The 24,551-nt window shown below is 47.1% G+C and overlaps 5 protein-coding genes across 5 annotated transcripts; 1 reads left to right on the plus strand and 4 right to left on the minus strand.

The window, feature by feature from the left end:
• Positions 1–4,064: 4,064 nt before the first annotated feature.
• N7473_013177 (nucleic acid/nucleotide deaminase domain-containing protein) lies at positions 4,065–5,707 on the minus strand (the record flags this gene model as incomplete). Its single annotated transcript, XM_057159116.1, has 2 exons — positions 4,065–5,113; positions 5,185–5,707. The coding sequence occupies 2 exons, from the start codon at positions 5,705–5,707 to the stop codon at positions 4,065–4,067; spliced, it is 1,572 nt and encodes a 523-aa protein (XP_057002166.1).
• Positions 5,708–9,152: 3,445 nt separating this feature from the next.
• Positions 9,153–12,659, minus strand: N7473_013178 (uncharacterized protein; the record flags this gene model as incomplete). Its single annotated transcript, XM_057159117.1, has 1 exon — positions 9,153–12,659. One exon carries the CDS (start codon positions 12,657–12,659, stop codon positions 9,153–9,155), a length of 3,507 nt encoding a protein of 1,168 aa, XP_057002167.1.
• Positions 12,660–14,524: 1,865 nt separating this feature from the next.
• On the minus strand, positions 14,525–15,392 carry N7473_013179 (GTP cyclohydrolase I; the record flags this gene model as incomplete). Its single annotated transcript, XM_057159118.1, has 3 exons — positions 14,525–14,827; positions 14,880–15,187; positions 15,254–15,392. 3 exons carry the CDS (start codon positions 15,390–15,392, stop codon positions 14,525–14,527), a joined length of 750 nt encoding a protein of 249 aa, XP_057002168.1.
• Positions 15,393–17,364: 1,972 nt separating this feature from the next.
• On the plus strand, positions 17,365–19,099 carry N7473_013180 (uncharacterized protein; the record flags this gene model as incomplete). Its single annotated transcript, XM_057159119.1, has 4 exons — positions 17,365–17,398; positions 17,480–17,961; positions 18,010–18,378; positions 18,530–19,099. The coding sequence occupies 4 exons, from the start codon at positions 17,365–17,367 to the stop codon at positions 19,097–19,099; spliced, it is 1,455 nt and encodes a 484-aa protein (XP_057002169.1).
• Positions 19,100–19,951: 852 nt separating this feature from the next.
• On the minus strand, positions 19,952–20,218 carry N7473_013181 (uncharacterized protein; the record flags this gene model as incomplete). Its single annotated transcript, XM_057159120.1, has 1 exon — positions 19,952–20,218. The coding sequence occupies one exon, from the start codon at positions 20,216–20,218 to the stop codon at positions 19,952–19,954; it is 267 nt and encodes an 88-aa protein (XP_057002170.1).
• Between the last annotated feature and the right edge of the window lie 4,333 nt (positions 20,219–24,551).

A 24,551-nucleotide genomic window follows, 5' to 3' on the forward strand; every position in this document is an offset into this window, starting at 1 on the left:
AGCATGGCCAATCCACAAGATGAGAGGCAATTAGCCGGACCTGATGGTACTGCAGTAACGTTTTCCCCTTCGTATCAATTCAAAGCTGACACCCTATACAGACTATCTTCTTGGGCAACTTTTACATCGCTTGTGGGTCACTTCATCCATCGCGAAAATTGGAATGTCGCGTGATCAGGTCGAAGTGAGTTCGCCTTTCCACGCTTCTCGCTGTTTTCGAACTCACGCGTACGCAGAATCTTGTGAATCATGATTTCCAGACATTCAACTGGAATTGGATGATGGCCTCATTTGGGAATATTCATGGCTCGAACGAGCGAAATCTTGAAAAGAGCAATGATCGAGATGATACAATCCTGTTATTAGGGCAGATCTACCGTCGCTGCTCTGATTCAGAACGATCTACTCTTCTGTGGGGTCTCGCCGATCTCTGTACATGTCCCGCCTCGGAAAAGACTTATCATAATAGCCAAGAAATATGTTCACTGGAGCCACCGTCAGCTTCTCGCAATTTGAGTCAAACGCAACGTAAAGAAAAGGCCGGTCAGAACGGCGACCTCCATCTTTATACGTCCAGACTGAATGAGTTGGCTCAGAAAGAGGGGAAAACATTTCGGCGAATCAAAGAAGAAACTGTCTCATATGACCCCCCTTTCTTCAAGATAACTGTTGAATACGGAGATATGACCTGTGCTGGCCAAGCTAGGACAAAGAAAGAAGCAGCACATCTAGCTGCAAAAGGGATTTGCAAAGAGTTAAATAAGAACCTATCACTCTTATAACACTTACTACCAATTATCAACTTGGATTGCCAGGAATGTGAATTTGAGCCTTTTCTGGAAACCCAAAAATCCATTCAGCTATTGAACGAACTTGCCATACACATCGTGGTGATTGACTAGAGGTCGCGCACTAATCCGTCCGATTATGTTCTATGAAAAACCAGGCAATAGATGTGTGCCCGCCGGGCCAATAAACCGGTTTGCCGTCTTGGCTGAAGAATTTAGTTCGTAATCGCGTACTCCAGCAGCACAGAACTTTGTGAAAATAATAACGGGAGAGCTGCATCGATTCGCATATTGTATTGGAACACTGTGTAAAATGTCTCACACGTTGGTGATGCCCATCGCGCAGTTGGTAAGCGCCCTAGCGATCCCGATGAGGCCATGAGGGGTTCTGCGGAGGGGACTAGCGATCTCATGGTGGATTCGTGGACCCCCGTCCGAGCGGCGTGTCTTGATGCATTAAGCTACGGAAATCGGTCTACGGAATACGAATGCGCGTTATTGTGTGCACTCACGGCGCTCGGGCGCTCCCCGATCGATGGTTGGTGCGGACGCCAACAGCTATCCCCCAATTTTATCCAGAGTATGGTTTACTTGGCTTCCGTGCTAATCGGCCCCTTACAAAATTTCACTCGATTGTTGCCTGATCATTGCGCATGGAAATGATTTTCAGCTGCTGCGACGTGGTCGAATTAGAACTCAGTATTGGAAGCCATTGAACTCTTAGCAGAATTTGCGTATTCCTTTTCCGCATTCAAATACTAAAGACGCTTTAGTGCATGCGCGTGCATTTATGTGAGCTAGAGGCCGACTGGAGGACAATCGAAAGAGTCTGTCGTGGCTGAGCCAAATTGGATACCTGCATGGCTACCTAATCTAGCCTGAAGGTGCAAATTGAATCTGGGGCGGTACGATATTTATTCCATGCCGAGTTGCCTTCTGTATCGTAAAATAATGGTAGAGGGGTGGGTCTTTCACTTACATATGCTATAAATACTTGGTTTTGGATCGCGAAGTCGAAGTTCTCTCTGGCCATTTGGTCCACGCCTGTGGAGGGAGTTGATGATGGAATCGTGGTCACCGGGCCTCTGTGGGTCCTGGACTAACGTAGCTCATTTTCAAAACACCCTTGAACCTGCATCCGAGCCAAAGGAGGGGTCCGTCAGATATCATCTGACCGATACAATTCCTACGACTCACGAGACCCGTGTTGCATACACCGCCAGTGAAAATCAAGGATTCCCAGGGGAGCCTGCGCACCTTGCTCTGATGATGACCCCGTCTGCTTCTCTTCAGGAGATAATTGACGCGAATGTGCCTCTGTAGAGTGCCACATGCGACGATCTCCTTGCAAGCGAAGGCGGGGTGTTCGGTGAAAAAAGGGGGTTCGGCATTACGAATCTCGCCACTGAGCCTAGTGCTGTGGTTTATAATAAGAGTTCTGGGTCCATAGGTTACGGTGCGGTGACAACGGACGGCTGGAAATCTGAAGAAGCTGAGATGCCTTCAGCTGAAGCACTCGCCAGATTCTCAGATGGAATGTATTACTGTCAATATGAGGGATGTAAACAAGTAAAGGGCTATGCCCTTGAATGTCAGCTAAGGTATGTTTCACATCCTCGTTAGCTGATCCATCATCTAATAAGGCTCAGGAAACATATACTGACACATATCCGGCCTGTCAAGTGTTCTCGGTGCTCATACGCTGCAGCTGATAAAAAAGGCGTTTTTCGGCATGTTAAGGTTGCTCACAGGGCTCTTGCTGAGGCACTCTGTGGGCCTGAACAGCGCTCTGTCTGTCCCATTTGTCAGACAGAATTCACACGTAAAGACAACTTTCAAAAACACTACAAAGCACAACACAGCCGTTAGATGAGACACCCAAAATTACTTGAAAACATCCGACATGCTATGTACCTCTTTCATTTTCACATTCTTCCTTCACACCTTGTTCGTTTTTTGTTGGGGCTAAGGGCGTGATCTTTGCGTGGATCAATCTATAGGTGATGAAATTTGTTCATGTTTGCGGTGCGATTGTTTAAGGTGAAGACGGAAATTATTAGGTTTCGCAATAGGAAAGAGAATTTTGGAGATATGCACAGCACACATAAGTTTTGAAATAGATTGGAGTTTCTTAACTCAGCTTAGAGTTGTTGAAGACTTTACGGAGCAGTCATTGGCGGAACCGGATTTCAGTGCATAATGATATACCAGGCAGACAAACTTCTTCCGGTTGACATGAACAGTGATTTTTGGTCATATGTTAATGCCCGATATTGATGTCTGTCTCAGGCATCAATCTACATTTGTTCACCTATATGCCAGATAGCTCTCTCGCTATCTCTCCCTTCTCGTGCTTCATTCCCTTAAATCTTACTCGCTTTGTTCGAATGTACGTATGTTGGTTTGGTAGCTTCGTTCTTGAGGTATGAAAATAGTCAGCATGATCGGTCTTTGAGTGCTTTTTGTCTTTGACAGATTACGAAGACAAGAACGAACTTTCGTATCTGGGATATAAATGTATGTTTACCTGGCTAGCATGTTGAACTGGGCTCATAGCAGCTATGTATTTGATCTCAAGATAAGTGACGTTCGGTACACCATCAAAATCATGCAGAAGGCCCACCACGCGGGAGGCCCACTATGCGGGAGGCCCACTATGCGGGAGGCCACTTTGCGGGAGGCCACTATGCGAGAGGCCACTATGTGGGAGGCCAGAGGTAAAACGATACTCGTATCAGGTAACGCGATTACGGAGTATCCAACTTAGCGTGGTAATAGACTAAATGGGAGATAATCTCATGCTTTCTCTCTATGTATCCGAGTTCTTATTCTGTACCTGAATCACTACTGTATCCTGAGTCACTATCCTATCTGATCGCTAAGCTAGAATGGAGGCTTTCATCGCTGCCGCCTTGGCGTCTTTAATTCCTCTCGCCCAGAGAATTCTTTCACAATGATAATTTGTGCGCAACACTGACCGAGACGCCTCCTAGAAATTCTTGGTCACACAGCTCAAACGTACTATCTCTGGTCATTTTGCATATCGATGTGGTGTTAGATCTCAGATTTCGCGTTTGAGGATGACGAGCCACTAGCAAAGCGCCTGTGGAGACACGCTGCTGACAATCGGTAGACAGTTATCATTGCTTACTTAACGGATTATGTGAATTAATATCCGCCACATATGATAGTATTTAAGATCAAAATATGGTGAATTAAGGTTCATTTTTGCTTCAGAATTTCGCTCCTGGTTTAAGATACACATTGTCAGGATGCTTAGAATAAATTCCCGAGCGTATCTAGAGTTGCTGGAGTACAATCGAAAATAGAGACCCCGCCCTTTTCTTCATCAGAAACGTCATCAAAATCCGCTTCTCCTTCCAAGATGTGGGGGATTGCTGTCTCGGGCGGGCTGTTGAATCCGTTCGGATGAGTTGATAACAAAACAACTGGAAAGAGTTTTGTAGTCGTTGCGTTTGATACCTCGAACGAGACGGAAAAATTGTCGGAGTATCGGACATTCGTGATGTTTGTTATTGAGTCAGGATGCCAGGGATTCGACGGTGAGCGTTGTAGAACATGGGCAATTACTTGGCCGCGCAGGTCTCCGGTCATCTTGTTCAGTATGTCCCTTTGTTGCCTGGTGGCGGGGTTTTGGCTGTCAAAATGATTCAAATGTGGAGGACTCCAGTTCGGCCAAATCTTGCGATGAGAACAAGATACCGTCACATGGGCCGGATGATACTTGAAGTACATTTCGCAGCATAAGCATGCTGGCTTACTACAAGCGATGAAACGGTCCTCGCCCGCAAATGACTTCTGCATCTTGTGGAAGTGCTCCAACACCTGGACCTCGGCATGAACTTCAGGTGAGGAATGTTCATATTCATGCAGAAACTTTCCGAAGACCCCAGCCACCTTGTTCAAGTGGAGGAGACCGCCTTCGACCTGTGGTCTTTCTTCATCGCCTTTCCTAAACATTCGGTTCAGAATGCCTCGAAGATTGACCTGTGAATCGCGGATAGTCGGAGGTACGGCAGATGGCGCGCCAATAGCATAAACTGTATGATTACCAAGGAAGTTTAGGTCCTCCGTGTCATCAATCAGCTGTTTTGGAGCCCGTATATGATGAGCAAGTCGGCCTACATAATGTCGCACTAAGAAAAACGACGAGCGTTTCTCTGAAGGGGCCCGCCGTGCCTCTTCTTCCATGGCCCGGTCATAGAGCTCCCTGACCTGATCTGAATGGCGAGTGTTATACGCGAATTCGCAGAGCTGGAAATGATTATCGAAGCTCACGACCATATCCAGCCACTCAACGAACTCTGAATCTGTAATTAGATCAATGACTTATGAGAGGGTCCCTCAAGATAAAGGAAAGAAAGGCTGAACGCACCGGATCCCAAAGTTTGTCCTTTCAGCCTAGATAGACAATCCTTTACCCCTCTGCGAAGACATTTTTTTTCCCCTTCGATGCGTTTAGCAGCGAACTCAATGCACAGGTGTAAGAACCTCGAATTCTTGTAATCTTGATTTGTGCCAGTCGGGTGGGCTATATCTTCCAGACTGCTAAGGGCGGTTGTGAGAAATTCGGCGATTTTGCCAGTCTCCCCGTTGGTAGCGACACAGAAATTGTAGCACGTATCGAGCTCCTCGAGGCCGACGGAAGTGCATGCGCTGCCTCCTTTTTTGAAGTCGCATATATAACAAAGGTTTTGAAGAAATCGACGGGCTTTAGCGCGACGGTCATCAAGCTCAAATGGTGGAAATGTGTGGTTGCCCCGGGTCTGTCCAAGTGCATTCAAAAGAAACAACTGCTCGTAAAATCGACTAAGAAGCCTCTCGTAAGGGTCAAGTCTTGGACGACCGACACGTTCTGGATTGATATCCAGATCTCCGCTTAGTGCCGCGGAACCCATATTCTTGTTTTAAGTATGTTCCGGTGAATAGACGACTTGAGTCTGTAATCAAAACTAGAGAGGACAAATGGCCAGTTTATACGGAACAGTGACAATTTTTGCACTGAACCAAAGGACGATGCGAAGATTCCAAGTGAATGATCGGCCAACAACAATAAGGCCTCCATGCAGGAGGCCGCCATGCAGGAGGCCGCCATGTAGGAGGGCCGCCATGTAGGAGACCGCCATGCGAGATGCTGGGTACACAGTAGATTTATGAAACAATTTAATATATAGAATCTGAATAGGAGACGTAGAGCCCCGGGCTTTCAGTGCTCTCAAAATCAGCACTCATTTATGGCGCTATCGGATTTCGTAATCTTATAGCTGGCTGCAATTGGAATTATCGCGGCTAAATGGTGGCGACAGATGGAGCCTTAGGGGGAGCTAATAGTCACACCACCTTGTTTTGCCAGTGAGATATAGAAATCCTAGAGTCTCTTTCATGGAGAGTTGAGGGGCACACAAGTAGCTATTGGGTTTTTGGGTGTCCAGCTTTAGCCAGGTTTCCGGAGTGAGAATGACGTTATTAGCAGGCCTGTCGCTATGCCGTTGTGCTCACCACTACTCTTGGGAACATAGGCTTAAGGATTAAACTTTTTGCTTGCGTACTATTTTACTCAGGCCGTTCTAGGCCTGGAACGGCACAAGCGACAGATAACACTGCGCAAGCTGCAGCGGTGAACGAGTCTACGGTCATCCTGAGACAATACGACTGAGTTACTGCCTGCAAAATAAACCAGAAATTCAAGTGGAACAAGGCTGCATTTTTTTGCAGAGAGCTCTACCACGTACAAGCTGACAAGCAATCTATTGTTGCGCCGCGAAAGTCTCACTGCTGCGCGATTAACTGTGTGGATGTTTCGTCACTTTGAACCAGATGCGCTGTAGCCAGTATGGAAATAAAGAAAAGCAACAGTAGAATCGGTCCTAGTGGAGAATTAAACGAGTACACAGTATATACAGCGCTCATTGCTACCGGCTAGAATCGGTTATCAGGTCTCGCCACTGAGTGCGGTGATTTTTTCAACGGAGCTTATGTATTGGGCAACGTTAGGAAAGGCCGACAGAGTGCGGTATTCATCGGCTATTGCACTTATCCAGGCGGACACGTCCAGACAGCGGATCTTTTCAGATCAAGCAATGGCCCAACCGATCAATCATATGGCGGCACGACACATATCAGTATATCCAATAGATTATTTTTAATGGCAGCTACTTAAGCCACGAATAAACCCACCTAGGGCTAATCACCACCACAGACAAGCCCGTGTGTTCTGCAGTCGTGTGAGACGTGTTCAAAAGTAAGGCTGCAGCGCCCAGCTGCCTCTTTTCAATACGGAAAAGTTTCGGAGCCCTGTTGAAGTGAACGGCCTCGCCTTTACCTACAACCAAGGTGCATCATCCAGGCAACGAGCCGACGAATGCTTGCTAATTTCCTGCACCTGCAACGTGTTCTGCGACGCCACGCGCCACTGTAGAGGGTTCTATTGGTCAGATAGCTAGAGTAGTCGTATATGCAAACCGCAGAGGTACGAAAGGATTTAGGATGCATGAATGCCTCAATCAAGCTTGGACCAGTTACGGAACTGCAGAGCCACACTTCCTGCATGCTTAAAGGCCATGGCTTTGTAGGAATATGAGACTATTGGGAGAGGTCTCCATCTCAACCGCCGTTTTTGGCCCGGGACGCCGAGGAGTGGTGACACTAACTTTTCGCTGGGGAGAGGTTTTTTCCTCGATTGAATTCAGTTAATGATCAGCTGAGAAAAATAAAGGTACTTCTTTCTGGATATCAATGTATTACGACATGAGTAAACTCCGTATTGATATTGACATGCGTGTTTCGTGTATTGTGTGCCCACAGCACCCATACTACATGCACCTTCACGAATCAGAAGCTCATCATGCGCAGAAAATGAATTGGACATCACCTGCCAGTAATGATCACACCAGTCACAAATTTTGCGGCAGCATCCCTTTGCGGGAGCCCCGTAGGTGTCGGTATCGTCTATCGAGGGCGCGTCTGCGGTGTTTTTGGGTTTGCGATTGCGCTTGCACCTCAGTTTGGGCTTTACAAGATGGGATGCACAATCAAAGCAGAAGCTGCATCAACCCAACGCCTTGTATTGGTTCTAAGTGCCTCCTCATTCAGCAAAGACGCCTCTTTTATACAATGCCTTCATAAAAACCCATAGAAAGTTACACACACCATGAACCCATGGAAAATTATGCTGAAGCTAGACAACCCTTTGCGAGAGAAGAACCCACAGGAAAAATTTAACCAATTACTCCTAAAGCTATTTCTGGCCTAATAACGAGGAGGGCAGACTCCGCAAAATTTGATATTCGCCAAGAGCGGGAGGGGGGCGGGATTATGATAACCCCTTAAGTTGCCTAGAAGTGATTCATTCAGTTGACATCGACTCAACCATTACTTCACGTTAGTTATCATAGATGCTTCACATATTTACAATCAGTATTTTGTGTGAATAGCGAATCGCTTATTATTGATTTCTCCCAGATTCATGTATCTGTGCCAGCATGTGTTGCTAGACTTTGGGTCGCAAGTTGCAGGTATTCACAGACCAGCAAAAACCAGATTGCACAGAAAATGCAGCGATATTTCGGGGCGTAGGAGCCGCAGCGCTGCTTCACATAGACACAAGGTGGACAATTGGACCCTCGGCGATCGGACTATTTGTTGCAGGGAATCAAATGTCGGGGCAGTCGGATTTGATCTCGAACAGACTAACCGAAATGGATAATGCTTGCTTGAAGGGCGTGGTCTCCTTACCAGTCATTCATTCCGGGGTGAGAGGTTGACTGATCAACGTCCAAGCCGGAGACATTGACGCGCCTTGTCCTGGAAATTGAAGTAGTCAAACTGTTCGATATGTAAATACAAAGAGCGTCTTTTATGGAAAGGAGCGGTCCATCAGTTAAAAGTGCCGGAGGCCGGGTGAGGTCTTTCGTACCAGTCTCAGGCAGACGAAATATCGAATGTTCCTCGTAATTATGAAAGTGGCCTCGCTTAATGAAATTCACTGCTCAACTCTCTACTTAGACTACCAAAGAAGTGAAGCCAGTCTTCATGCCAGTGAACACGGAGTCTGCAAATTGTGGGCTATCTAAGTATTAGCAAACGCAGCTTGCACGATGGTTGTCCGGACTTGAAAGCGCTCCTATCACCATATCGTATCACAAGAAAGAAATAATGAATTGAAAGATTGAAAGATCGCAGATACCAGTCTGATATTCAAAGAGTGTAGGGTAACCAAAATATTTTAGAGCCCCATCCGAAAAGTGTACTGCATGGGCGGTGTTAGCCTGCTCGGCGAAATGAGATCGAAGAATTTCACTACTGAAAATTTCGTCTACTCAAGGTCTTCTCGCTTCTCGTCACCTATACCCCATCAAAAACCAGAAGACTTTGCACATGAACTCCGCCATATCCACTCTGCTTCAACAAATTCCGTCCACAATGAAAAGGAAATTCGGCCACCACGAGAACTTTGACATCAACACATGCATTGGTCTTGTCAAGAAGTTGCAGGACTGCGGACATCGTGTTTCCCGTAGCAAGTACGTCGTCAACAACCACAACCGATGCCCCTGTGGGGATTGTATCTAGGCCTATCTCGATTTTTTTCCCTTTGAATTCAGACACGGACAGAGAGGAAGATATATGCGACGCGGACCTGGAGACAGAAATGGTTGGCGGCGGCAGCTTGCCTGCTTCCCGGATGAAGGCCAAAGATGCACCAACCCGCAAGGCGAGTGCGGAGGCAAAGACAAACCCGCCAGCTTCGCAACACACTATAATATCGACACCGGTCCAATCGCCTATGAACTGAGATTGCAATAACGATGTGCATAGTTCCAGTCCACCAGGTTGTTGGCAGATATTGAGGATGTGGCGGAACTCAACGCTCGGCCGCGGGAAGTCGGGCACCAGAGCCACCAATTGGGCGAGTCGATGAAGATCTTCGCTGAAGAACGGGAGTAGGTAAGTTTCCGCAAAGTTTCTTGCTCCTTGGTCTCCGATCTCGTCATTATTGAATTGAAAGGTGGGTTGATGGCTTGACATTCGGCCTGAGAATCCCTTGTTTTGACCCGTGACAGCTTTGCTACAACTGCCATTATCGGTGGCGTTGGAGCCTCGACGAGCCTTCTTGATTTGATCTGAAGCTCTGACACTAACTTCAATCACCCTAGTGGCGGGCACCAGATGCGACAATGTTGCAACCGGGGTGTCATCTCTTAAACCCGTAATCAGTAGCACGTCAGCATGTGCGGCATTGTGTACCACGTTCAGGAAATGCTCCTCGGGAAGCTGTGGTCTCTCCCGGACCTGGTTCTGGTAGAAGTCTGTCAACAAGGGTCGATGACGCTCCTTGTAATCACGGTCTCGTAGCAGGAGGTCCAATCTGGCGCCAGTAGCTGCCGCATATTCGCGCTTGGTCATATCGCTGATGCTGATTGATGTTGCCGTTATGTGGTTTGGAGTCATCGTTCTCAGGACAGAAACCCAGACGTCTGCGCAATAATCTTTCCCAGCACCGCTTTCACCAGTGACGAGGATGATGAGCCGCTGCGCTGCCGGTTCTTTTGGTAATGGACAAGTATATGCCAGCACCCTGAACGGATCAACGGTTTGCTTGAGGCGCGCTAATTGCTGCCGATTTGATCCAAATGCCATCACAGATAATTTCGTGTCTCTGGGGTCCGGTCCTAGGTCTGCACCATAAACTCCATGACTCAAAGGTAACAAGTTTTCCACGACGCGGTATACCCACCCCACGGCATCTCGAGCGACATCACTTCCATCATGGTTGCGAGACCACACACCTGTTATGATGCAGGCGTAATCCCAGTTCCGACAACCAAAAGCAGTGGCATCGGAACCCACGCTACCCACTGCTCCACCCCCATGAAGTAGATGGACGTAACAAAGCGGCGACGGAAGGTTATCAATAGCCTCAACTAAAACCTTGGTAATGCTCTGAGCTCCGATGCCGTTCAGAAATACACATCGCTTGAACGAAGAAGTCTTGCCGCCGCCGTGACCGCCATGCATCCTGAACATGTACATCTCGGCCTCGAACACATCTAAGCCGTCCATTGATTCCGAGCTTTCTTCTGGCCCCTTTTCTTCTGGCCCCAGAATCGTTCCCCCTGGAATGGCCATAGGTGGGGAGGGCATCAAGCTGCCCACGGATATGGAAGATTCGAACGTAGTCAAGCCAAGATGCATCTTGCCAGCTTGCCAATATAGATATGCGTCTGCTGAACAATGTCGTGGCAACTTTCTCGCAAAATCCTCTTCAAAGTTTCGAAGCCTGAGTTGTGCGTCCTTTCCATCCTTCAGCGGAATGACCCAGGTTTGAACCTGATAAGTTGGAGCAGGGAAAGACTTGAACGTCACGCTGATGACTATTCCAACGTTTGTTCCAGCCCCTCGCAGTGCCCATAAAATCTCCATTTCATTATCGGGCCGGACAGCTGCGGTCGGACAGTGTTGCCTCGGTACATTTCCGACACAGAGAATGTGGCTAGAATCAACGCTGACGATCACGGCTCCCACAATAGCGTCACACGCGAGTCCGTACAGCCTAGTCAAATGCCCAAGTCCTCCCTGTAGCCACAGACCCGCGCCTATGCCTGGACGAGCTCCCAAGGGTACTGTCACACCAGCCTCCATGGTTCGACGAATAATATCTCCTGTCTTGCACCCAGCTTCGGCAACGATTAGGGGTAAACCATCAACTCTAGATCCTGCTTCTCCATGCTCAACCGGACAAATATGAATTTTATCAAAAGCACTCATATCAACTGCAACCACATGAGGCCATAGGCAATGAGCACTGTGGCCCCCGCCGACAACGGTGAGACCAGTTTTGTGCTGGAGAGCCCATTGAACGCAATTCTGGACCTGCCCAATCTCTGTCGGCCTAACAATGGATGCGGGTCGATGGAGGCGAGCTTCCCAATTTTTAACCGGCAGATCTCTTTTCAATAATGGTACCAGAGTTGCCAACTCCTGTAATCCAGTTGAGTGTTTGGTGAAAGCCACCATCAAATTCGGTGAGCTGAAAAAGAGATGATTTGGCTGAGCTTCTGTACGTCGACTCATCGTTTGACACGTCGTACGCCACTCGAGGCGGGTGGCATTTTCTCCCTCGCCTTCCTGTAATACAAATCCTGCAATAAAGGAAGCAAAAATATCCAAAACATTATCGTCATTTTGTACGCAAATCTCCCCGGTAGGGAAGCAAGCCGTTCGATGGCATACAAATTTGTCAAGGTCCAGCTTCCCGTCGCGATGGAAAACGGCCACCAAACCCCGTCCAGGCGGTTCAACGAGCATCTCTAGTGCTCGTTCGATAAATTTGGGTTTTGGATTCATGCCGTACAGACTGTGACAGAACAGAATCACATCATACCTCTCATCATTGTCACGCGTATCGCCCTCTCGGTTCCTCCCTATGTCGCCATGTGAGACAAATGGCGCACGGTGGATATCGGGCAAGCTCTCCAGGCAAGGAAACGGCGGTTCCGTTGCCGGGTTCGAAGAGAGCCATTTTTCCAACTTCGCAGCGAAGACAACGTTGGGTTCAAAAGCGACAAATCTCTTGATTTTCCGCTTCAAATGACAAGGAAGATCCCCAAGAACACTTCTTGGCCCAGGGCCTATCTCTAGCACAGAGATACGAGCACGCGAGCGGAAGAGAGGTGTCAGGAGCTCCACCATTTGGGGAACGATAAAGTCTTGATAGATAGCCCTTCCCGAGTCTTGCATAAAGATATCGAACCCAGCACAATACTGTGTGTCAGACAGTGGTAGCTTCGAGGATATCCTTTCCGTCGCTCTCTGTCTCAGGGCCCGCTTGAGGGAGTCAATATTGGCCATTTTGATTGCTATAATAGATGATAGATGGCACTTAATATGCAAACTTCTTACTTTGAATGGAGATGCACTCTTGCTTAAATATCATCACGTTAGGTCCAGACATGTCAGAAGGCGCCGGAAACAGGGTGATACGAGGCGCTATCGGCCAGGTTTCTTAACTTGACAGACATATATGCATGTGAGCTGGCACCACTTCATTATGGAAGGTATTATGCGGGCAACCTGCAGCTGAGCTACACGTCACAGTTGATAAAAGCGGCCGTATTTCCGCCACGTTTTCGCAGTGTAGTCCAGAATGCCCTTACATTACGGCCTTCGCCTGACCACATTAATGTCCAATGTCTCAAACGCAGCTACCCTCGCCATATTTCCGTGAGCCCAAGCAATGGCGCTCAACCCAGTGGCCCGTGCCAGTACGAGGGCCTGGAGTCGCCCACCTGTCTCTCGAGCTTGTCTATTTACCATACCGATTCGAACTCACTTCGGATACCCACCGTCAACCCCAGGACTGATACCTTCGTTGAAAGATGGAAGAGGTTCAATCCACGGATACTCTACGGGTTGTTGTAGTAATCGTTATTTTGGAAATGTCTTTAATCCTTCACCGGTCGTGGAGCCTCTAGTGCCGCGATCTGTCACGGTCGGGCCGTTCAAGGTGTTATTTTGAGTAACTCTTACCACCTATGCCGCGAAACACCACTAAACGTGAGATCGACACCGGCGAGATACGCTGAAGCCATACTATATTTACGAAAAAAATATTAAGATAATGTCCAAAACTTGGTCACTAGGGCTATTTCGCACGAAAGCTACGAGGAGCTCATCATTGTGAGAGATATCAATATTTTCTCCCTTTGCGAACATCTTCTACTCCTCTTATTGGAAATATAAAACCCCGAATTGACCAGAATTGACATTTGGAACATACAATAACCGTGGAAGTTAGAGGCACATAGCCTAAATTCTAAATGGCCGTGTCCTGTGTCTCTCAAATTAGCATTTGGCTGAAAGGATCCTGTCAAAAGAAAGGATCGAGATAATACAATCGAATTATTACGACAGATCTATGTGCTGCCCTGATTCAACCGCCCCATTCTTCTTTGGGGTCTCGCTCATCTCTCTACCTGTCCCGCTTTAGAACAAACTAGCCATACAGCCAAGAAGAATGTCAACTGGGATCACTGGCAGCTTATTGCAGCTTGAGCCAAACGCAGCATGAACAAAAACCAAGTCAGATTGGCGGCCTCCATCGTTTTACGTCCAGACAGAATGAGATGGCTCAGGAAGAGTGGGGAATGTTTTGGCGAATTATAGAAGAAACTATCTCACATGAGCCGCCTTTATGACACTGTTTCATATCTCTTGCTCATTAACAACACCATGCAAGAGGGGCCTCCGGCATTGTAGGACTTCTAGAGAGATACAGGTGCGTTGAGTCGCGCGTTTCAAGCGAGACGCCACTGAACACAGCCATTGATAAAACCTTACTCATCTGGGTGTGATCATTTTTGCCGCACGATTAGAACTCCAAGACAAGCACGACACCGTCCGGGGCATTCATTACGGTAAAATACTCGACAAGCCCAGCTTTCATTATATGCGACGCAATTGTCCACTGAAAGACTAGGAAGCTCGAAAAGCGATTTACTGCCCATATGGGAAATATTTATCTTCTACAGCGATACGTTGTACAACGTCTTCCCGTAAGGTATAAATTTGCAGATTGCACAGTCTGGCTACGAAAGTGTGACATGCATTAGGCGATGGTCATCTTTGAAAATTCTGATTTGCGATTACCGCTCTTAAATTCATTCTGACTTCGGCAAACCGGACAAAAGAGATCAAAAACAGCTGATAGAATGGCATCAAATTCGGGCTAGAAGTGTCAGAAACTCCTCTCTAGTCTGCGCATCCGAGCGCATGCGTCCCAGCATGCAGCTAGTGGTGGTGGTGCTTCCGACTTTCTGTATGCCGCGCATACCCATGCACAGGTGAGAGGAGCTCATCACGACGCCGACGCCTTGGGGCTTGAGGACATCTGAAATGGCGATCGCAACTTCTTTGGTCAAACGCTCTTGAACTTGGAGTCTGCGAGCGAACATCTCTGCAAGTCGAGCTAGTTTGGAGAGACCAAGAATGCGGCCGTCTGGGATGTAACCGATGTGTATCTGCCTCGTAATGTCAGTTATATACGCAAGTGACTGGTAGCACAGTTTATACCTTTCCAGTAAATGGAACCATGTGGTGTTCGCAGAGCGAAAAGATATCGATATCTTTCACAACGACCATCTCATCATGGCTCTCATGGAAAATAGCCCCGTTAACCAGATCCTCAACTCTCTCCTCATAGCCCTTGGTGAAATAGAGCATGGCCTTGGCATATCGCTCTGGAGTATGCAGTAGACCTTCGCGCTCCGGGTTTTCACCAACGCACTTCAGTATTATCCGCGCAGCTTCTGCAAGCTTCTGAATTCGCTCTTCATTTTCGTCACCGATCGACAACGTAAAGGGCCCTTTTTCGCTTGAGCCTAGATATATAAGTTGGGAAATGTAAGTCCAACCGGGCCACAATGGTTCAGTTAAAGATAGCTTACCCAGCCAGCTCAGATCATCAGAGTCAATGGGTAGGTTTTGTCCATGAGCACGATCGGAAGGACAGATGGTCGAGCGTACGGTCAGTTGTCTACTTTCACCTGGGATATCACAAATAGTAGTTGATTGCTCGTTGATCATAATGATCCAAATAATCCAATGATATCTCAGCAGGCTAGCGCGGAATCTTTATATACCTAGCAGCTCCTGTTTCTGTTTGGAGGGGGAATTTTATGACGAGCCACGGGAGGAGATAGGACAGTAGAGCATAATAAGTGGAGAGAATAGTGCTGAAATAAAATGACTGCAGGCCCGAGTATTTAAAAGAAGACATCCGGCCGTCGAAGGGACAATCGCTGCGCAACACGCCAGAGAGGCTCTAGCATGGCGTTAGGGCTCTAGACCAGGGGACAGTGCTTGATAGTGTCATCTAATCAGATACTACCACAAACTGATCAGACTGCTCTGAGGATGTATTACCAAGTATTACCGGTCACCAAATAATGGCTAAATTTTGATTCGCGTAAACCTTTCTCACGGGAGCCAACGCAAAATCCTTAGATGGTGGAGATTTATCGGTGTGTGATAATTCCCATAAAAGCTATAATAGGAGCTTGATGTCAACCTATGAGTTTTACCCACGTGGACCCCTCCTTACTAGAGTTTGGGCTAGAACTCAGAAATCCAGCGTGAAATACTCCTCATTCCAACCACCAACCAATTTTTGCCCGATAAGAGACGCTACATCGCCTATCCGTCAAAGTCAAGATACGGCTGATCTCAACTATCTTTCGCAGGCTTCCCGAAATGTGGCCATTGGAAGTACAACATCCCTTCAAAAGCCGTTATCTAGTGCAGAATATAGTGCAGGGCTTGAATTCTGGGTTGGAGGCCCAGGACGGGTCACTGATCGAGAGTTCATTATCCCTCAGCTCTCAGAGCTACTGTACTGGTTCCTCTGTAAGCGTCTCCTATTTCTATCTCGGTATTAGAAAGATGCAACACCTGAGATTAAGAACTAACGCTTCAGCCAAATTTTGGCTCTCGGAATCAATATCGACTGAAGATCAGTTGGTCTCAAATAGGAAGGGCAAGGAAGGATGAATGCAAATAGATCCTATTCCCTCTTCTACTGCTCAAAACTGTAAGGCGGAATACCCTGATCTCTGGTCATAGCCGGGATGCATTCGTTTAAACATAATATAGTGTTAGATACCAGTAGAAGCCTAGAAGCACCAGCATATATTACTAGCATGATAGATCCGTGCAGGGATAGGTGACTAGAGTAGAGGAACCCCCAGAGGGTGATTATTGATTATGACTAAACAATAAAAGCCAGGCTCTTCTGACATTATGCCGGTGTAGGGTTAGCGATCGGCAGGGGATTAGAAATTTTGTATATAATCACCTTAGGGTCCGCTATAGCTGTAATAAGCTCCTTCCAAGGAGATCTTCCTCCGCTGAACTATGTCTATCATAAGAGATGCTGATCTGTGACCGGAACGGCGACAGCTGGTTAAAAATTTGTCGTGCTGACATTGCTGTCATTAGTAACTACCGATTTGTACAGCGCTGGACGAAGTGAAAGCGATATCTGAATCAGTAATAAACGACCCTTACAGTCATCGCTTGTCTCAAAAACCACGGTTCGGTATTGGGACGTTACTTGAGACACTGGGTTAGCCATATCGACGAGGCAACTCGGCCGATCATGCGGGAGGCCCATTATGCGGGAGGCCCATTATGCGGGAGGCCCATTATGCGGGAGGCCCATTATGCGGGAGGCCATCCTTGTGGGTGGGCAATGTTATGCTGTAAGAAAACTGAAGCTGTCGAGGCTTTCCCACTTAATGGCAACTTTGTGTAAAGCAACATTATATGCATGCATTTGCGCGGCATCCCGAATACAGTCATGACTCTCTATTGATCTTGTTGATCGAAGGTAACGAGCCAGTGATCACAATCACAGCACAGCCCTTCTACACACCGCTCTATATTATACTCACCGCAATTTCATCTTAAAGGACCGGCAAAGTCTAGAACCAGTAGCTCACTATAAGAGCAAGCCATTAGAGCCGTACCAAGGAAGGATATTGGAGATCAGAACTCCAAGATGCCCTCATCTATGTGTCATGAGAACCGACTCGGTACGTCTATGAGGAAGCATATTGTTTCTTGCCGCTCCAAACGTCGTCGAAAATATCAAAGAAAATCCTAATAATTCCAAGACCAAGACTTGACATATCATTTAAGTTTGCTGAAAATTGGCAACTCCAATGATGAATGCGAGGACGCCCTTCTAGCTCCCATCTTGACAAGCGCAGTGCTTAATCAACCTGCACTCGCTCCATTGCAATATGGGCTTCTGGGGGGTGTAGTGGAAATTGAGACACCTCATCGAGTTGGCACAGAAATCCAACAACCGAACGACGACCCCCGGTTATTTTTCAATGTCTCATCACCTTCTAGTGTGTTTATCTGTGGGTCTCAGGGCTCTGGAAAAAGTCACACACTGTCCTGTCTACTTGAAGGATGTTTGATCCCCTCCAGAGCGGGGAGGCTTTTGAATCCACTTACAGCTGTTGTCTTTCATTACGATACATTTATCTGTGACAATGGCGGCTCACCCTGTGAAGCTGCTTTCCTGGCATCTAATCCAACCATCAAAGTCAGAGTCCTCTGTGCTCCAACCAATCTCCGGACTATACAGGTAAAGTGAGCATATAGCCCTCGCATTACATTGCTCATAACGCTATAGGGAACCTATTCTAGATTCAACATCGAAGTTGAGCCTTTACAGATAGACCAGTCCGATCTCAACACTAAACGTATGCTGGATCTTATGGCAGTCAATCGAGATAATGGCGCAGTTCCATTATACTTGCATACGGTACAGCGAATTTTGCGAGAAATGCGGCTATTGCAGCAAAACGCAGGATCTAAATTTGACTATCAAGATTTTAAGAGCCGAGTTCTTCGTTCAGAGCTTCTGCCAGGTCAACTTGAGCCTTTGAAACAGAGGCTGGACACCCTTGAGAGCTTCATGGCACCCCAACAAGCAGGGACAAGCTACCAAATGAAAGGGAAGGCGAAGAAAAAGAACGCAGGCTCCAGCTGGATACCAAAGGTAAATCTCTTCAGTCCGTCTGCAGATTCCTCAAAGGTTTATCATAAACTAGGCCTCGCAATTGACAATCGTGGACCTTTCCTGTCCGTGCATCTCACCTGACACGGCTTGCAGCCTCTTCAACGTCTGTTTTGGAATATTTATGGAGCAGGATACCAAAATTGGCAGAATTGTAGCGCTTGATGAGGCCCATAAGGTGCGATATACACCTGAGATTGTAATTCGGTTGACGTTAATTGGCTTTCAGTACATGAAGGATTCCGTCGAAGCACAAGGGTTCACAGATACTCTCCTCTCAACGGTTCGATTACAACGTCACCTCGGCGCCCGGATCTTGATTTCGACACAAGAACCAACAATTTCCAGTGACCTTCTCGGTCTGTGCTCCGTCGCTATTGTCCATCGATTCTCATCGCCCGCATGGGCACACACATTGCAAGCTCATGTTGCCGCGGCTGCCTTGAGCCTGCAGTCAACAAAGGAGAGCCAGGCAAATCACGAGCCTGGAGCGATTGGGATTCCCACAAAGCTATCTATCTTCCATCGGATTGTACACCTTCGAGTGGGAGAGGCTTTGCTCTTCTCGCCAAGCGCCGTGGTCAGTGTTACACCTAAGCAAGCCGATTCGTTGGGCATGAGCAGGCTAGGTTCAGGCTATGTGAAAATCAAGATTAGGGATAGGCTTACAGAGGATGGTGGAAAAAGTGTTCTTTCCTCCTAGGTACAGTAGAAATGCCGCATTCAGAGGGAGCACTGTGTTCTTGTCTTTGCCTTTTGAATGGCATAAAATGTCGTACGGATATCGTGCAGGGATGGTTTAAATAGAACAACAGTCATGAAAGCCGCACCAATAGACTGGTTATCCGATATCATCAAATGCCTCGTCCCGATGGTTCTCTTGGATGAGATAAATCGAGCAACAAAGCGCGTTTACCCTACTAGGAAACTGGTAATCGCCACTACCATTATCTGTCCCTGAGAATTCGCTAATTGTCCAAGATATTTTTCTTAACTTGGAAGGGAAATGCCTTCCATGATATTATAATCCATCTGTCCATCAAGCGTAAAGGCTTTGACAGAGCGTTCTTCAAGGGTCACTGCTTGTGCATGCCGGTTGACGAATAGCATAGGTGTGCTGTTTCTCTCAAACCTGAAGATGCTTGTCTATCCCTCTCTCTCACACCCTTTGTAATCTAATTCTCAAGATAGTCTCGATCGTATCAGGCAAACCAATGTAAGCCCTCAACATGAATACCTTGAACCAACGAGATGTATTATGCTGACTGAGAAAGTTTCGAGGCTTGGTCTCCTGCCTTCCCCGATCATCAATCAACCTTGTGATTGCAAGCACGAAAATAGACAGAATACCGAAGTTTCGTGACCCGTCACTCCAACGCAAGCTAACATGAGCACAACAGCGCTATATGAACAAGCAGCAAAGCGATCATGTCCTTTACCAGAGTCCGTCCCGACCATACGACGCGCGTGTAGGGCTTTCCGGTTTGCAAAGCGTCGTTAAGGTGATGCTCTTCTCGACTCGATAATAATGCCTCGAGTGTCTCAAAAAAAGGGGTTACTCTTTGGGTTCCTTCTCCAAATTTAGCCCCTTCAGATTCATAATCGGGCTTTCAACCGTATCTCCTTCGCTTCCCATCTTGGCCAAGGCCGATTCCGGATCAAACTTGAGGCTCTTTGCCTTCCATCCATCGTGTAGCCCTTTTCTGATCTCCCATCGCCATGCATCAGCGTACGCATCGTTCCAGTCTTCAATGAAACCTCTGGCCTCGCGTTCGGTATTGAAACGCTGGTGACACGCGTTCTGGTATTGGCTAGTTGACATTTTCGCTGTCCTAAATCGTGTTATTCGGTTCTTAATTCGCTTCGGCATAAAGCTTACTTCCAGTCTCCGAAAATGCCGATAGTTCGGCCATTTGCAACGGCATAATAATAAATTCCTCGACATGGCAGGGTAGCTATGTCGCCTGCGGTACATTTCAGAGCTTCGTCAAATTCTTCAAATCCCTTTCGTCTCATTGAATTTCGCGCATCTTCGAGGCTTTTGAAATCTTTTTGTTCTGCGCCATCGAAACCTGTCACTCGAGGATGTACATGGCCCCTAAGCAAATCAATTATTAACAAGCATAACACTCGTCCCATAACAAGTTGTGTTTACCAAGAAGAATATATCGTTGGTTTGTCAACCCGCCCCTTATATACGGCGTAGAATTTTCTTTCATGATTATCCCGTGGACTCATTGCTAATATAGAGTATTAGTAGAATAACGAATATACTGTAAGTTGTCACGGAAGCTTGGGATATAAAAGAGTATGGAGATTATGGGTGCTGGTGAGGCTTTAATTTCTCTGTTAGAAAAATCTTTGGGCTTGTACCGCTGTCCTTAGAGAAAGGGGGTTGACGTGTCTCTGCATATGGGGGCTACTGCCGCATCTGCCTTTGGGAAGACGAGGAAGTGGGGATTTATTACAATATACACCCGAAACAGTTTAGTCTGTCTCAATTGGGTTTGACGTTTTCCGTTATGTTCGGGGATTCTAACATTCCGAGAATTGGAACTTTTGACACCTTCCCTTCATGTTGAGCAGGGATACCCTGTTCAACGTAATTCCTATCTGCGCGTCCAAAACTGACCATAACGATTCAAAAGGGAGGAGGGACAGTTTGGTTGAGGTGTTGCAGATTTTAAATAAATTTAGTGTTCACACGAAGGAGCATTCAAGAAGCTCCACAGAGGGTTTCCAACCATTTCCCCTGAGGGAGCGACAACAAGGTCGGTCTCGAGGCGCAAAGAGTTGACGGACGCATTACAGAATCTAAAACATACACAGAAGTTCGGACGAGGACAGGTAATGTCTGTCCGTCAATACATTTGAATTGCGGAGCTTATTGGGTAATATTTCGGTTCACATCCTGTTGCCCATGCATCGGAGCAAAGCTGTTCCGATCCGTCGGTGTAATTAGCCAACAGTATCCATTAGTTAACGTCCAAATACCATCGTGCCCCCCCCGCCCCTGGCCTTTCCGTCAGTGTGGCTGAATACTGCTTAGTACATCATACTGCGCAAAAATTGGAGATCACAAGTCTGAATGGCTATCGTGGCCCTAGCTGGAAGTGGCTTCTCTGGGGATCCACCGACGCTGTTGCTCCGTCCGCCATGTTCTGCAGACGGTCGGATTTTGACCAAAGTTGCCCCCATAGTCCGCTGTAAACCGCTATCCCTCCATCATCATAGTATGGAGGGAATCAAGAGACCCTTGTTCGGATAAAGAAAGTATAGAAGAGTATGGCTATTGAGAAGCCATGAAAAAAGTCACATTCAAGCACGAAGGCGAAGCTGCTTGGCGAATTTTCAATCTCCCTCCACCGGCCTGTATCGGCGGACGTGTCCCGTCAAGGGGCCGTTTGTGGATGGTTGGCGACGCTGCATAAACATAGGAGGCCAAACTAATCCGTACTCGTGAGGAAATCGGACTTGAACAGCTCAGGAACGATTCGCATTCAAACCGACACACCTATCCAGTCTCATGATGCCATCCGCGTCTAAGCAAAAAGGAATTAGAATGGTAAGTGGAATAAAAGGGTCTGCATGGCTGTACATGAACCTCAATTGCTTGGGGAATCCGTAAAATAAGCGATGACAAAGGCAGCTACTCCTGTGCGTTTAGATCATCATCACTAAGCGTAAGACCACCAATACAGTCGCGCGAGTCACAAAAGAGGGGGCTGAAAGTGGAACGGAAAGCAACGGTGTATCTCATAGCTTGGATAGCCTGGAGATAAACTGCGCCACTGCGGAGATTTGAATGACTGAATTGTCTGCACAAGTCCTCGGTAGCTCAGTCCCCTGAAAGGAGCTACAGGCATTGGCGAAAACAGCCCATGTGATTACATCTGCTTTGGGAGGGCACCATACATGATTGAGCTGCGTTCGAAGCCGCAACCTTTCGTCTTGTTCAAAAACGTTGCATGCTGGGTGTGAAGAGAAAGAACTAGGTCTGTGATAGCACCTTCTCTCCTGCCATCCATTGCATCGGGCATTCTATTAGATTATGCATATGGGAGATGTGACAATATTACCAAGTATATGATTGGGAATTGGTATGACCCAAGGTCTGTGATATGGAAACTGAGCTCGCTTTTTCATTTTGACGAGGGAGCTCGAAAAGCCAGAATATCCATTATCAGAGGATGAGGTCTCGACAATACATATATCACGGACCCCATCCAGCTTTTCAATCCACATGTCCAAGAAAAACCTCAAAGTCTTTTACAATCATAGTAGTCTGCTATGACAGCGACTTTGGCAATCATGTCAAGGGAGAGCCTCCCAGGTATGTGGTCATACTGCAATGTATGATCTTCAGGGGGAGCAGAAGTGCCTTGAGATCCCATTCCGATGTTGTCAACTCAACAAAGCCTTGTTGTGAGAAGGTGACGCTCTCTTTCCAACCACTCCAGAGAACTTTCTTGAAAATTGGATGCTTCGCAGAAACTTGGATTCTTAAAACCTTTCGGGAAAACCCTCGTCACTCTTGCACCGCTCTCTCATGTCTGCATCGATGTGCGAGATTCCTGCAGAGCCCGATTCGGGCCTTCGGCCAAATTCTCACTCAACAAGCCAGTAGAGAGCCTCGCAAGTGCTTGAATGGACTCGATGGCTTAATCCTCTTCATGAAGCCCTTTCGAAGGGGACCGAGTGGAGTCATGTGTAGCCTGGTCGCAAGTTGGCACCCGGTTCTCTCACTGGAAAGGGCAAAAAAAGGCTTTATAGGGCAGTCACCATTGCCGTTACTCTTCCATCCAGAGACGGTAGCATCGAGGTTGTAGAGGAACAAAGCGTATGTACATCGCAAGGGAAAGATTTTTACTAGAAGGGTGTGCCAGCACGGTCTTTTGATCTAAAATCTGCTTGGGGTAAGCCAAGTAGTGCTAATCCCTCGTAAACGCCTTAACTAGGATAAAGGCATCTCCCAAGGTCTGTCCTAGGATCTGCACCGTAATTTGGGATGTTTGGCATTACGGGTGTCGTAACACCGTGTTACTTAGCCAGCTATGTGGGGAGTCAACCTGCCGTATGGTAGTCGTACTTTCTTCGATCAATCAGCTCAGTCATCTCGAATTGGTTCTCCAAGCTGAATAATCAATTGCCTATTCCAACCCATTCTCGTCCTGGAAGCTAATTTCCGGAATGCGGAACAGGGTCAAAGGAAAGCTGTTGACATGGAATCACCCCTGACCCGCCTATCCTGTAAAAGATTTGATCGTGGATTCAACCAGTAAATAAACATAAAGTAAACTGCTGGATTTGTTTCTCGATCTGCTGAACAACTCGAAGGTTGATCGATACCCACATAGTAAAGATCAATTGTACTGAAGGGTACATCCACTCGATTTACAGTGTCTCTGAGCATTGTCTTTCCGGGTAAAAGTCATTCCACACGAACAATAAATGGGAGTTTTGACGCCCCAAGCCTTCTCTGCAGCCTCCTTGTGAGCAACGGTGACATGCCGCTGAACGTCTCTCCTCTCGGCCGCAGCATAGAAACATAGTTTGCATTTAACAGGTAGAACATGGATCCGCATATGTTTTCTAAAGAATCAGGATCTGGGCGGTATCTGTAATGGACAGGGAGCTCACCTTAAATCACACTTTTGAGTGAAGCCGGCCTTGTCATTACATCTCGACTCTTGGCAGTAAAAAAGTCCATCGTGTGACGATGGCGCGATATTATCATACAAAGGCATCTCAGCCTCTTCGATTATAGCATCGCTCATAGATGACACGTCTGGGGTGATGAAGTTCGTTCCTGCCGGGATTTTGCTGGTGAGATGTTTTGGATTATTTGAAATGACATCGGATTCTGGATAATATAGAAAAGAATCTTCACAAATCTTGCTCTACTGAGACTCATATTTGCGAATAATCTCGTCCATTTTTATCCGATCACTTGCCAGATAATCCAGCAGTATATTGAAGGCGGAAAATGCGGTCGTTCTCTTCCTTTGCATTTCTGGTAAAAGATTTGAGGATATATATGAACACTCAGATAGGTCGCAATATCCGCTCCGGGCCACATATCGAAAGGTCCACTGTGCCTATCTGTCATTCGTCCACGTCATCGCCAAATCGGTCGACAATTATGCATGACTGTC

Source organism: Penicillium subrubescens (genome assembly GCF_028828155.1).
Source record: "Penicillium subrubescens strain IBT 31985 chromosome Unknown utg000013l_segment0_segment0, whole genome shotgun sequence".
NCBI lineage: Eukaryota > Fungi > Ascomycota > Eurotiomycetes > Eurotiales > Aspergillaceae > Penicillium > Penicillium subrubescens.